This window comes from Corvus kubaryi, unplaced genomic scaffold (genome assembly GCF_017639235.1).
Source record: "Corvus kubaryi isolate FWS band 111438036 unplaced genomic scaffold, C.kubaryi_AGA036_p1.0 37341, whole genome shotgun sequence".
Lineage (NCBI taxonomy): Eukaryota > Metazoa > Chordata > Aves > Passeriformes > Corvidae > Corvus > Corvus kubaryi.
In genome coordinates this window covers 338,104-351,803 of record NW_024581112.1, presented here as the reverse complement: position 1 = coordinate 351,803, position 13,700 = coordinate 338,104, and the positions used below count along the sequence as shown (strand labels likewise).

Here is a 13,700-nt window from a genome sequence, read left to right as displayed (position 1 = left end):
ATCATCAAGTCCTACTATTAAGCCAGCACCACCATGTTCACCACTCAACGCTGTCCTCAAGTGCCGTAGTAGTGGTAGTCCTTTTGAGGACTACCAGGTATGGTGATTCCACCACTTCTTTGGGAAGCCTGTTCCAGTACCTAACTACCTTTCAGTGAGGAAATTTAGCCGACCTAAACCTCCTCTGGTACAACTTGAGGCTGTTTCCTCTTGTCCTGTCCCTTCCTTGTTCTCTGGGAGCAAAGCCTGACCCTCTCCTGGCTGCACCCTCCTGTCAGGGAGTTGTGGAGAACAAAAAGGTTCCCCCTGAGCCTGCTTTTTGCCAGGCTGAGCCCCTGCAGCTCCCTCAGCTGCTTCTGGTTCTCCAGACCCTTCCCCAACTCCATTCCCTTCTCTATACACACTCCAGCATCTACACTGAGGTTGCAAGGAGCCCAAAACTGACCCCAGGACTGAAGGTGTGTCTTGGTTTGAAAGACAGCTGTCTGCTAAGGAAGGCAGAAGCCTCTCTTGGAATGGCAGATGCAACCCCCCTTCCCTCCGAGTTACTATAATTTTGAAATCAAGGGGGCTTTTAGGCAAAGATGTGGGAAATAGGAATAACAGTTCTTTACACATATATCTATATGTGTATAACCAGTCAAACAAACAACAATAACTATGGCAGTAACAGCAAACAATCACAAACCCAGTGCCAGCCTTCTCGGCTGTCAGGCCCTTTCCCCTCGGGTGCAGTTCCGCTCGCAGCCGGCAGGGGCGCTGGCGGCTCCCGGTGAGCAGGGCAGGTGCGATGGTTCCCCCGCGGCTGCAGGGGGCGCTCCGGAGCGAGCTCGGGGAGCACGCGGCACCGGTGGCCTGGGGTCCCGGGAGGGATGGGACAAAGGCTTCACAAACCCCTGGGCAGCCGATCCCGGTGTCCAGCTGGACCCTCGGGAACAGCAGGCTGGAAACGGCAGGCTCGAACGGCAGGGCCGAGCACAAATCCCGGGTGGCAGACGTGATGTATCCAAATGGGGAACCCCCCGGAAGTCTGGGCAGGCAGGTTGAGCACGGCTACAACGTAGCGAAGGCTCGAAGCCACAGCGGGGCAGGGCGGCCATGGCCCCGCTCCGAGCGGGGCAGGGAGGGCGGCTTTGGGATCCCGGTGCTTTCCAGCACAAGGAAAAGCAGCCGAAGAAAGCAGACTCCTCTCTGTCCGAAAGCCGGAGACCTAACTGCCCACACACCCAGGTGAAACAAAAAAAGCAGCCACGTCTTTTGTTTTTCTTAAGCACCCAGCCATTTGTTCCCCTAGCAACGTGGGGGGGGGGGGGAAATTCCTTTAACAGAAAAAAAAAAACCAACCAAAAAAACCAGGAGAGCTCCTAAAACCCCAACAAGGTGCCTCACCAGTGCCCAGCACAGAGGGACATTCACTGCCCTGGGCCTGTGGCAACACCACTGCGTGTACAGGCCAGGTGTCCTCGGCCTTCTTGACCACCTGGGCACGCCAGTGTTCAACCACTGTTGACTAGCACCCCCAGGGCCTTTCTACCAGGTAGCTTTCCAGCCACTCTGCCCTAAGCCTGTACCTCTGTGTGAGGTTGTGGTGACCCAAGGCAGGACCAGCCACCCCCAGCCAGCCAGTGCCACAGGACTTCTTGGACTTTGTTAGGCGCAAGGTCAGTGCCAATTCACAGCCTGAAAACACTGAAGCTACTTGCATTAGGTGTATTCCTCAACAGCAGTGGTGTAATATATTGCATTGAGATGGCTTTTTATTTGTGCCAAATGTATTGCAGCTGAAGAACTTGTGTAACAATACATATATGCATTAGTTGAATACTGAAAGATTTGAGAAAAGTTAATACATAATTTTATTCTAAGATCTTTCTAGTTGCTGCTTGGATAATACCATGCAGAGCTATAGCAGGTGATCTCAGGGGTCTGATTCCTTTTGCTTTGTTATTCCATTCCTCAGAGAGTGTTCTGTTTGGAACCAAACTCACAGTGAGACTGAAGGGCTGAATTCAGACTCCAGTGGAGTTTGCAGGTTTGAGTTCAGTCATATAACCTGCCACTTCCTTTTAGTCCTGTAGCTACTTGAGAGAATGTCAACATTTCAGCCTTTGGCAGTAGAGCTTCCTAAATTTTGAGAACTCTGGTTGCTGATCTGCTGCTCCAGTGGGTTGAGAAGTTTGGTGCCCATGTCTGATCCATGATATGAAAGAGGAGAAATTTAGATTAGGTATTGGGAAGTGAGGGCTGTGAGGGTGGAGAGGCCCTGGCACAGGTTGCCCAGGAAAGTTGTGGCTGCCCCATCCCTGGAAGTGTCCAAGGCCAGGCTGGACGGGGCTTGGAGCAACCGGGTCTAGTGGAAGGTGTCCCTGCCCATGGCAGGGGCTGGATGGGCTGTAAGGTCCTTTCCAACCCAAACCACACTAGGATTGTGTGGTTAGGATCCTCAAACTGGGGCTCAGCACACCAAGGGCTTTTGGATCATGTGCTCAGGTGATGCCTTAATGAACCTAGAAATAAAACAACACACCCCTGAGATAATATTAGTATAGGAGGTAACACAATGGCTGGTCTGCATTGGAGGTCTCTAGGGGCAGATAGGGAAAAATGTCCACAAAATGCCCACTTCCCATTGGGTGAATACAGTTTTAAAAGTTTGGCAAATTAGCATAATTGACAAAAATCACCAATTAGATTGAAGTCTATAGAACTTAGGTCAAAGTAACAAAGTGCTTATAAAGCTTGGGTTATAAGATATCTATGTAACCTTAATATCAATATAACCCGAATCATGACTTTTTATCAATATAACCTGAAGAATATCAATATAAGAATATAAGCTGAAGTATAGCCTTCTATAGTTATATAGCCTGAATCACAGCTTTTACTTATGTAGCCTGAATCATAACTTCTATACCTATAACCTGATGCTTATATAACCTGAATCATAACTTTTGATACCCATATAATCTAATATGAATAACTTTTTATACAATGTAATGGCTAGTATATAGTTAACTAGTTGCTTATGTGCAGAATAGAGAAAAAGAGAAAAAGAGAAAAAGAGAAAAAGAGAAAGAAAGAAAGAAACAAAAACTTACCAGGTGTATAGTTTTAGAGATAGATAAGTGTAGTACTAATGAGAAATTGGCAAGCCAAAGCCAATTAGCCACAAAACAAAGAATTTAGGCCGGTTAAGCCCAGATGGACTGAAGAGCATCGCAACTGCGCATGCCCCAAAGACAAAGTTGAAACGTTCAAGTGTGAAGAAGACTCTAGAAGCCTTCATCAAAGACCCCCGCAGACCCCTGAATTGGGGAAGTGTATGCACAATGCAAAGAATTAGCTAATAACCATGAGATCATGCTATGTAAATTAGTTCCGGCACGTATGTGATGATGCTGTAATGACATAGCAACATTAAATAAAATTTACTGTATAAATATACCACAGCACTTGATGAAGGCAGGTGAGTTAGGAGGAAAAATCCCCCCTCACCACCTGCGCTGCAATAAACAAATACCTGCTCTATAGACATCAGTCTATGGGGATTTATTTCCAGCCTATCTTTCGGGCATCAAGATACATAAGAGGTGATGCTATTTCCCCTGGTTCAACCCTCTCTGAATCCTGCCCTCCCCCTTAGATGGGAACTAAACATTGTTTATGAAAATGTGTCTCGAAGAGCTGTTTTTCAGCCTTGGTTCCCAGAAAGAAGCAAGATAGGATAGGGGGCCTTGGAATGTGTTTTGGTTTTCTGCCTAGGGAAAAGGTAGGGAAAATACTGGGAAAACTAGCCACAGATATAACAATAGGCTACAAAGCTACAAATATATATGTAAAGAATGCAGAGAATAGATAAAAAAGGCAAAAATAATTCGGCATCACAGTCAGCGATGTTTACTTCAGCACAAAAGGCAGCAAGCAGCCACAGCCAGTTTTTGTGCAACTGTCAAAGAACTTGATAAGGGAAAGGAATATTGGGTGGTTAAGGAAATCAGTGTGAGACTCATTTTTGAGTAAGCCCCCTCTGAAGAGCTAGTGGTATCTTTTGCTGTCACTCACTGATCTGATCCTTGACTATTACTGGTACCTACTTAGCTTCTCTGGTTGGCATCAACATTGGAGGACAAGGAATTCAGGCTGATATTTGTCTGTCCTTGACAGCTGTGTGCCAGTTCTAAATGCACCATTGCTGCCACCAATTTGTCCCCCTGTGGTTGCCAGGAGATGATTCAGAGGAGTTAATGTAATGTAAGGAGCTCTGGCTTTGCTCTTTGTCAGTGTTTGTCAGCTTCCCTGAATCACTGAGAGAAGCAGGTAACACCAGGGGTTAGGCTCTTTCTTTGGACTGAAACCCTCCCCACTAACTATTGAGGAGGCTGATCAGCCTTTGTGATCACATTTAATGAGTTGTTCAGTAGTCGACACCCACTGAGAAAGTCTGAGAGCCAGGGTCAATACAATTTACATGCCAGTCTCCCACTTAAAAAGAGTGTTTATATAATTTGTTTAAGTGAAAAAAGCTCCCCTGCTCTCTTTTTGGGGTGATTGCACTGCTCAGACAAGCATGCAAGATCTGTTGTGCCAAAACCCCTGATTTTTTAAAACATTTTTTTTCTTTCCTTATTTTAAGTTGCTACTAAGGATACTCTGTATGGATCTCCAAGAGCAATATTAGAAATGATTCCTGACTTACGGCATTTGCCGCCACTGTTATTTTGATATTTTGCATGAGCAAAAAATTGAGATTAACAAATGGTTCAGCCAGCAGAGATCAGAATCTAAGATTCTACTCTTTCATCTGGACAGTTGCCCTTTACTGAGCTGAAGTAGAAGTGAATCCACTCGGACCTGTGATTTACTCATTTGGGCTGCCCACCAAAACATCTGACAAGACAGCCTTTGTTCCTTTATTGTTGAGTAACCTCTAGTTGTTTTTCTCCCTCCTTACTGCTATAAACAATAATTTCATGTTTGCAGTCAAAAATAATAGTAAAATTGCTTTCTCCTAACTTCTAGCAACAGAAAAAGTAACCTTATTGCTCAGAGAGGGATGGCATATACCCCATTAGCAGAAGTCTAAGCTGACTTCTGCATTTACATCAATTACTGCAAGTGGTTTACTCACCAGAGGAAAGAGTCTCTTGCATACCTAAATGGAGTCCTATTAGTAAGGGAAATATTTCTTTATCTTTGTGTTATACCTTGGAGAACTAATCCAAAGCAGAAGTAAATACGTTGTAAAAATATGTATCTAAGGAGAACTTTCTTCAGGCATGGAAGCACTGTCTGTAGAATGGTTGTTTTTCTATTGTTGTTATTTCACTTTCATAAATCTACTCTCAACTCCCCAGTGACCACAATAAATAAGAAGAATACTGTATTTTCAAAGGAGGTGGAGAAGACAACTATCTTGAAAACTGCTTTGAAAACTTTATGACTTTAGACTACAAGGACATCTCTTTGGTTTTTTTTTCTTTTTAAGAGCAAATTCTTTAGAATTAAGTAGGTTTCATGAGCAACTGTCGCAATGACCGCCACCGACCACTGCGCAGGCTAGCTCCTGCAGTATGCGACAGGAGTGGGGAGCAGCTGGAGGCTCTTGGCTTTAAAGCTGTTCCTCAGGGGCTCAGCTCTGCCGAGGGGAGCTGAAGCTCCAGGCACAGTGGCTGTCAGCAGTCCGGACGAGGGAGAGGATAGAAAGTAGCAAGGAGGCTTGCCACAGGAGGTAATCCAACTTTATTGGGGGCAACTCCCAGGAGACAAGCCTGGAACAGCTCCAGGGAACCTCTTATAAAGGGAGGTGTTACAATGGGGATGGCTTAACTGGGGACCAATAGAAATCTCTAAGGGAGGGCTATGGACGAGGATAGACATTTCCTTGGGCCAATAGCCTCAAGGGGAGGAGGGAAAGGGATCACATGCCCCAATGGGGCATCAAGGTTTAGGGGATTTCCAAAGGGGGAGGTATCTAGAGGGGTAGGGTCTCGGGGGATTGACAAGGACCATATAAGGGTAAATTGGGAGGTTTCAGATGATGGACACTGGACCTTCGGGAACAACAGGAGGGGTTTGGGTGATTGATAGGGAAAGAGCTAGAACAAGGGGAGGAGAACAACCATGTAGGGAGCACCGGGGGAGCAGCTTGGGTCTGGGGCAAACGAGCTGGGAGTAGGAGTGGGGAAGGTAGGGATGAACCATTGGGGTACAGAAAACTTATATAAAAATACAATAAAGGTATCGCATCACCACAAGCAACTGTGCTACAGTCTGCTCTGTGTGTGTCTGTGACAAAGGCAAGAATACATAAAGTAAGGGAAAGGATTCCTGAATTTGCTGGGTTGATGTTGAGTGGTGAGCAAAAGCAGAAAAAGTAGTTTTTACAAAGATTCGATGGGGTGTTCAAAAGGAAGTTGTAAAGAACTTTCCTACGCCTTGCATCAAGGTCTGGGCTCACTTCTGCTCCAATTTTGAGTATGGTTTGAAATTTTAAGGGAGTTTGTTTTATCCTAAGATTATCTAATTCTTCTCCTTACATGCAGATGTCAGAGATGGGTAGAGAACTGTCGAAGGGCAGATTTAGAAGATAAAACTCCAGATCAACTCAACAAGCATTACAGATTGTGTGCTAAACATTTTGAGACTTCTATGATATGCAGAAGTGTAAGTAAAAACAAGCATTTGTTTGCTGCATCTTGCAAAATGGGACTGACATTTTTCACCAGAATGCTGCCTTTTAATCTTTGAGCTCCTGGGTAACTGGAAAATTAATCTCTTAGTCTTAATTGGGGTCACTGTCATTGTCTGGGGCTCCACACAGGCTCACAGACATTGAAAATGAAAATGAACAGTTGGAGGCGAGAGAAAAAGCAGTGCCCCTGCTGGTTTAAGGTGTTTGTTGAACACTGGCCCTCACTGCAGTGCTTTCCTCATGCTTGTTTTGTTTCACTAGAGGTTACAATATTATGTAAGTTTATTTGATGTAAGTTTGCATATCTTTAATTATTTAAACTTATTAATGTCCTGTTACTGAAGTGTGTACGTGGTGTGATTTGGTTAAATTACACTCTGCTCTGGCCACAAGATTTAAATACTCTTTACATCTGTCAAGCTTTAATTTCCTGTTACGTTTTTTCTGGCTAAAATCAAAGCACTGTTTTTGTTAATGAAATAATAGCTTTCAATTCTCTTTGTCAACAAGATAGTATGATTTTAACAGCTTGCATAACAGTAGGAAAGGGTAGACTTGGGACTTTGTATCAAATTTTAATTTCTAGGCTGAATTTCACTCTGGTACATAGGCAAAACCAGTCTTTTAGTTTTGAAGGATAATTAAAATATGCAGGTCAAACTCTGAAGTCCTGGTGGTATTACATGTGATGGGGTCTCTAATTAGCCAGCATCCCAGAAACAAATGAAAATTTGAAGTAATTATGACTCTGAAAGAAGCTCTATGAAACTTGGTTTGTTTGAAATGTTGTTCAGTCTAATGACAGATGACGTCAGTTACAATTTTGTGCTTAATGGAAATTAGCCAGTATTTATAACAAAGGTTTACAGTATATCCAAATTACAAAATTCTACTTAAAGTATTTTTTTTAACTGGAAGCATTTGTATGATCATTGTCATAGGTTAGCAAGCATAGTCCCGGAAGGGACGTCCTTGCTAAGGGGTGCTTACAGTTTCCTCTGGGAACTGATAGAACCTATCAGCTGGCCAGTTTGAATATGGACAATTCTCTAAGCCACTTAAAGTTGTGATCACCTCTGTGATCCACATTTAAGAATAGGCAAACTCCCCCTCCAAGCTCTCTCTCGTTTCCGGCACTGGGACAGGTGGCTGCGGGCCCCGTGTGGGGGCCAGCGGGCCCGGCCAGGCCCTGCTTGGGCCAGGCCGGGCCGGGCCACGGCCATCCGGGAGCCATGGACCTGTTCCAGCCGTGGAACCCCCCCCACTGCCTTGCCGTGGGCAGCCGGAGCGGCTCGGCTCTCCCCCCTCTCCACTGCGATAAGAAAAATTCAACATTCCAGCTGCAAAGCTGCAAGGCCGAGGTGAGAGTAACCCTTTTATTGCTATGAAGAGCTGAAAACCTGAGGGAAGAGAGAGAGGAGATGCTTAAAGCTGAAATTCTGTTGTGAAGCTATGATATATCAGAGTATCCTGTTGTAATTTCATGAAGATATGGGGGGGTGGAGTGTTCAACTCGTGAGCAAAAGCACCTGCGCTGAGATAGGCAGATGCTGACGCAGCTGTAATTTCATGAGAAGTTTGGACAGGGAGAGATGAACCAGATGAGGACTTTTGCTCCAAAGGGGAAAGGAGAAAACCTCAGTCCGTAGAGATGAACCAGATGAGGACTTTTGCTCCAAATGGGAAAGGAGAAAACCTCAGTTCCTAGAGATGCTCCCAGAGATAGTCCTAAAGATGAAGATGATGAAGACCCTTTGCTCCCAGGGAAGGAGAAGGGCCTCTGTTTTTGTTTCTGAACGGCTCAACCTTAAAATTGTACCCCAGAAAACTTCAAGAGTGGACCCTCGAAAGCAGTTGCGGGAAAAGCTGCAAGTCGGGGGAAAGGACTCACACGCAGGCAGAGAGACTCCTCTTCCTAAATGGACTGAACAATATTTGGAAGTGGGCGGCTGTCTCGTTGTGATAACGTTTTCATAGCATGAGCAAGAAGAGACTTCTCTTTCTAAATGGACTGAACAAGGTTATTATGGAAGTGGTAAACAGACTGAACATCTTAAGGGTTGTCTTTTCACATTGTCAGTGGGAGAAGGGAGGAAGGTGGGGGGAGGAGGAGAGTTCTGAAGGTGGTATAATCTTTTTTCCTTCTTCTTTTAGGTCTGTTAATAAACTTCTTTATATTCTTTCAAGTTTGGTGCCTGTTTTGCATTTCTCCTAACTCTTATCTCACAGCAGATAAACAGTAATGAGTATTTTGGACCAAACCACTACAATCATCTAGAAGTCTTTTCTTCTTTTTGTTTATTCATAGATAAATTTTCCTTCCATATGATCTTTCACAGTGGTGTTTTGTGGACTTCGTAGTTCTACAAAAAGAAGCAATTGAACGTTTTCACAATTAAATGTTTCTGGAATTGTGAAATAAGTGATAAAACCCAAAACACAATAGTAACAAAATGTTTCCTTCCTGATGCATAAATGTCTTTTTATCCAGAATGTTTATTTTTAAAAAACCATAATATTGTAGTAAATTAAAATTATTGCATCCAGGGTCTTTGATATGAAGATAGGGGAGGAAAAAAAGCATTTGCAGTTCGGGTTGGAGTTTTCTGTAGTATCTGTCTACTTCTCACTTTCAGTGTTCTCTTGATATCCCTGAAATGTGAGTTGCTTAGCTTGCTCTTTGGTAACATCAGAAAGTCAAAGTACTTTAGAATAATAAAATAAAGGAGAAAAGAAGGAGAGAAAAAAAAAGGCACAGTGTCTGAAATTTCTCAAAGAATTCCCTAATCTAGATGTCTGTCTTCTTACAGAGCCCATACAGAACTGTGTTACGGGATAATGCTGTGCCAACTATATTTGATCTTACAAGTCACCTGAACAATCCCCACAGCAGACATAGGAAAAGGATAAAAGAGCTGGTAAATTTTTAATGTAAAATTATTGGTTTATTATTAAAAGAAAAAAAGGCAAGTAAGTTAATGTGAAACTTTTACACAAAAATATCAAATAATAATATTTAGCGCTTGAGTGTTTGTATTTTCTATGCTGCCTATTCATGTATCTCTTTTTGTTGATTATAAGTTAAATGCATGACAAAAATTTTATCTACTAAGGAAGTTGTTAAGAAATAATCTGGAAAATTAAATATGTTGATCTAGAGCTGATTCTTTCATCCAAATCAAATGTATAGTTTTCTTTTTCTTGTTACTTCAGTGCCAACTGAACACAACTGATGCATGATACTCCAAAATTCTTGCTGCATATTGATTGTGATCTTTGGTTCACACATTTAACTTCTGAAATCTGAATCAATTCAGACATGCTTGTTTTAGCTTATTGTTCTGAAAAGATGATCCATGGATAAAACCAAGATTGAGAAATTTTTTTGTGGGATTGTGTCTTGTGTGTCATTTAGGGAGAAAGTGTCCCTGTGGTTATAAGTATACTGACAACTAGGGGGAATTCCACTCATAATCTCTGTTTATGCTTGAAAAATTGCAGACAATTTCTAAGTACTACTTTGTGAGTTTGGTTGCATCTGTTGACTGAAAATGGAGTTAAAGATAGTTCTATCTACTGACAGGACATTATCAAATTGCAGTAGAGTCTATTTACTAATAATTATACATATTGAAGAACCTCCTAATACAACTGTTCTCATGTAGTTAGTAGATACATGTCATGGCAGCAATAAACTACCTCAAGAAACTTCCTGGTCTTGGAGTTTCTAGCACTTTTTGGCAAATGTTAACTGGTCTTATCTACAGTATTCGTATCTGATCTTGATGTGTTAATATTTTAAGGTCACGTGTTAGACATTGTCATCAATATAAGTTATTTTTGTTTGTTTTTTTAAGAGTGAAGATGAAATAAGAACATTGAAGCAGCAAAAGAGTAAGTGGTCAAAATAATTGAGATAATAACTTTATTTGCTAAGGCTGACAAAGTAATGAAGGACTTATAACTATTAGTTTATATATATCAGGAGGATAACGGAGTTCCTTCTTGATTCAGCCAGCCAGTCTAAATTTTTTCCAAAATACTCATTCACTTTTAAACTGGAAACATTATCCTCTGGACTCTGGTAACTTAAAGATAATGAGTAAGTAAATGTTATGTTTTATTTTTGACACAGTATTTCTCATTTTGTAGTTGATGAAGCTTTTGAAGGAAAACAGGCAACTCAAGAATCAAATGAAAACAATGAGCAAAGTACTGTCTCGGAGGAAGGAGGGGAAGAACAAGAGGAAAAAGCTGTCCCCTTAACACTGGAAGAAAGAGAAAACAAAGATTACCTTAAATCATTATTTGAAATTTTGATCCTAATGGGTAAACAAAATATTCCATTGGATGGCCATAATGTTGATGAACTTCCAGAAGGTATTTTTACTTCCGATAACTTTCAGGCTCTACTGGAATATAGAATAAACAGTGGTGATGAAGTTCTGAGGAAACGATTTGAGATGACTGCAGTCAACCTTGAGTATTGTTCAAAAAGTCAGCAGAAACAAATGCTTGAGATCTGTGAAAACTGTGTTAGAGAGGAGACACTGAGGGAAGTAAGAGACTCACACTTCTTTTCTATTGTTACTGATGAAGTAGTAGACATAGCAGGAGAGGAACATTTGCCAGTGTTGGTCAGGTTCGTTGATGATTCTCACAATCTAAGAGAAGAATTCATTGGGTTTTTACCATATGAGGCTGATCCTGAAATTTTAGCTGTTAAGTTCCATGCGACTATTACTGAAAAGTGGGGTCTAAACATGGAGTACTGTCGGGGTCAAGCCTACATCGTCTCCAGTGGGTTTGCTTCTAAAATGAAAGTTGTGGCTACAAGACTCTTGGAAAAGTATCCACAAGCTGTGTACACACTGTGTTCCTCATGTGCCTTAAATGTTTGGCTGGCAAAATCTGTTCCTGTTGTTGGTGTTTCCATTGCATTAGGAACAATTGAAGAAGTTTGCTGTCTTTTTAATCAGTCTCCACAATTACTAGTAGAACTGGACAACACAATTTCTGTTCTTTTTCAGGACAATGAGGAGAAGGGTAATGAGTTGAAGAAGATCTGTCGTTCTCAGTGGACAGGCAGGCATGATACTTTTGAGGTTTTAGTGGACCTCCTGCAAGCATTGGTACTGTGCTTGGATACTGTGAGCAGTGACTTGTCTGTCAGGTGGAACAACTTCGTTGTCGGTCGAGCATTTGTACTTTCAAGTGCATTAACAGATTTTGATTTCATTGTCACTATTGTAATTATGAAAAATGTTCTGTCTTTTACAAGAGCATTTGGAAAAAATCTCCAGGGACAAACATCAGATGTGTTCTTTGCAGCTGGCAGTTTAACAGCAGTATTGCACTCTCTGAATGAAGTGATGGAGAATATTGAAGTTTACCATGAATTTTGGTTTGAGGAAGCAACAAATTTGGCTACAAAACTGGATGTACAAATTAAACTCCCAGGAAAATTTCGCAGGGCACAACAGGGGAACTTCGACCCTGATACGACATCAGAAAATTATTACAAAGAAATCCTAAGTGTCCCGACAGTAGAGCATATTATTCAAGAATTAAAAGATATTTTCTCAGAACAACATTTAAAAGCTCTTAAATGTTTGTCGTTAGTGCCCTCAGTCATGGGACAGCTCAAATTCAATACGTCTGAGGAGCATCATGCTGACATGTTCAAAAATGACTTGCCCAATCCAGACACACTTTCTGCTGAGCTTCACTGTTGGAGAATCAAGTGGAAGCACAGAGGAAAAGATATTGAACTTCCAGCTACTATTTATGAAGCACTTCACTTGCCCGACATAAAGTTTTTCCCTAATGTTTATGCATTGCTTAAAGTCTTGTGCTTACTTCCAGTGATGAAGGTGGAGAATGAAAAATACGGAATAGGGCGAAAGCGCTTAAAGGCATACCTGAAAAACACCTTGACAGAGCAAAGGTCAAGCAACCTTGCTTTGCTGAACATAAACTTTGACATAAAACACGACTTAGATTTGATGGTGGACACTTACATTAAACTCTACCCGGATAAAGTGGAATTTCAAGACTGTATTCCTTCAAACAATTCTGAAGTAACAGATGATGCCTAAATTTTTAAGCTCTAATTGATCTATTGAAACAGCTTGTTCTTAATTAAGTTTCAAAGCTGGGGAAAAAAAAAAGTTGAAATCTTAAAAAATCACTGCAATTGTGTTTCCATTTTAGGCCTTGGACTGAACAAGCTGTGGTCAATGACCTAAATTATGTGTTGTAAGTCCATACTAAATGTGTTTGGCAAACAAAATCAAGGCTGACACAAGCCCGTGCTCTTGGCAGAGGTGCTTTCTACATCTGATTGGCTTAACTAGGTGCTCGTTTACTCTATTGCATTGTGGAAAAAGTACATTATGATTGTAGATCTGATGGGGCTGTTACATATTCACTGATGAATTAGGATAAGAAAGAAACTCAAAATATTAAAAAGAGTATAATCTATTTCAGTTCTGTTACTTAGGATTTTTAAAAAAACCCCAAACGTTTAAGAAAGTCCTTGATGTATATTTAAGTGGCATTTTGGAGAGTGGATTCAGCTATTGCATGATCCCCATGCTGTGGACAGGTCTCGGTGTAAAGTGAATGTCAGTGATATAGGGGTATGTTTATGGTTTTGTTGGAAGAGTCAACCTCTTTAATCTCTTGATGACTGTTTACATTCCTTTGTGTCAGACACAAAACTTTTTTTCTTTAGGCTTAACAGGCATGGCAGGAGTATTTAAATTCCTAAAAGACACAAAAAACTTAAAATTTATTTCACAAACATTTAAATCTGTTTGCCCCGACTCTGACGCAAACCCATGCATCTTATAGTATGTTTATTTGTAAACTCACTCTGGAAAGATTAAAATAAGAGTGTGTTGTTTGTCTAGGAGTAAGATTGAAAATATTGCTGTTATTTTTGGTGAGAATGAAACATTTTTGTACAGTTTATTGAAATTTAAAATAAAATGTGAATTGCTTTTTA

The 13,700-nt window shown here is 41.4% G+C and overlaps 1 protein-coding gene across 1 annotated transcript in view; it reads left to right on the top strand.

Moving 5' to 3' along the window:
- Positions 1–13,700, top strand: part of THAP12 (THAP domain containing 12) — a 22,359-nt gene extending 8,659 nt beyond the window's left edge. The window contains exons 2-5 of the mRNA XM_042031429.1: positions 6,543–6,663; positions 9,502–9,609; positions 10,549–10,585; positions 10,844–13,700. Of these exons, the coding sequence (XP_041887363.1) occupies positions 6,543–6,663; positions 9,502–9,609; positions 10,549–10,585; positions 10,844–12,789 (2,212 nt within the window). The 3' untranslated portion in view covers positions 12,790–13,700. The remainder of the gene's footprint in view (positions 1–6,542; positions 6,664–9,501; positions 9,610–10,548; positions 10,586–10,843) is intronic.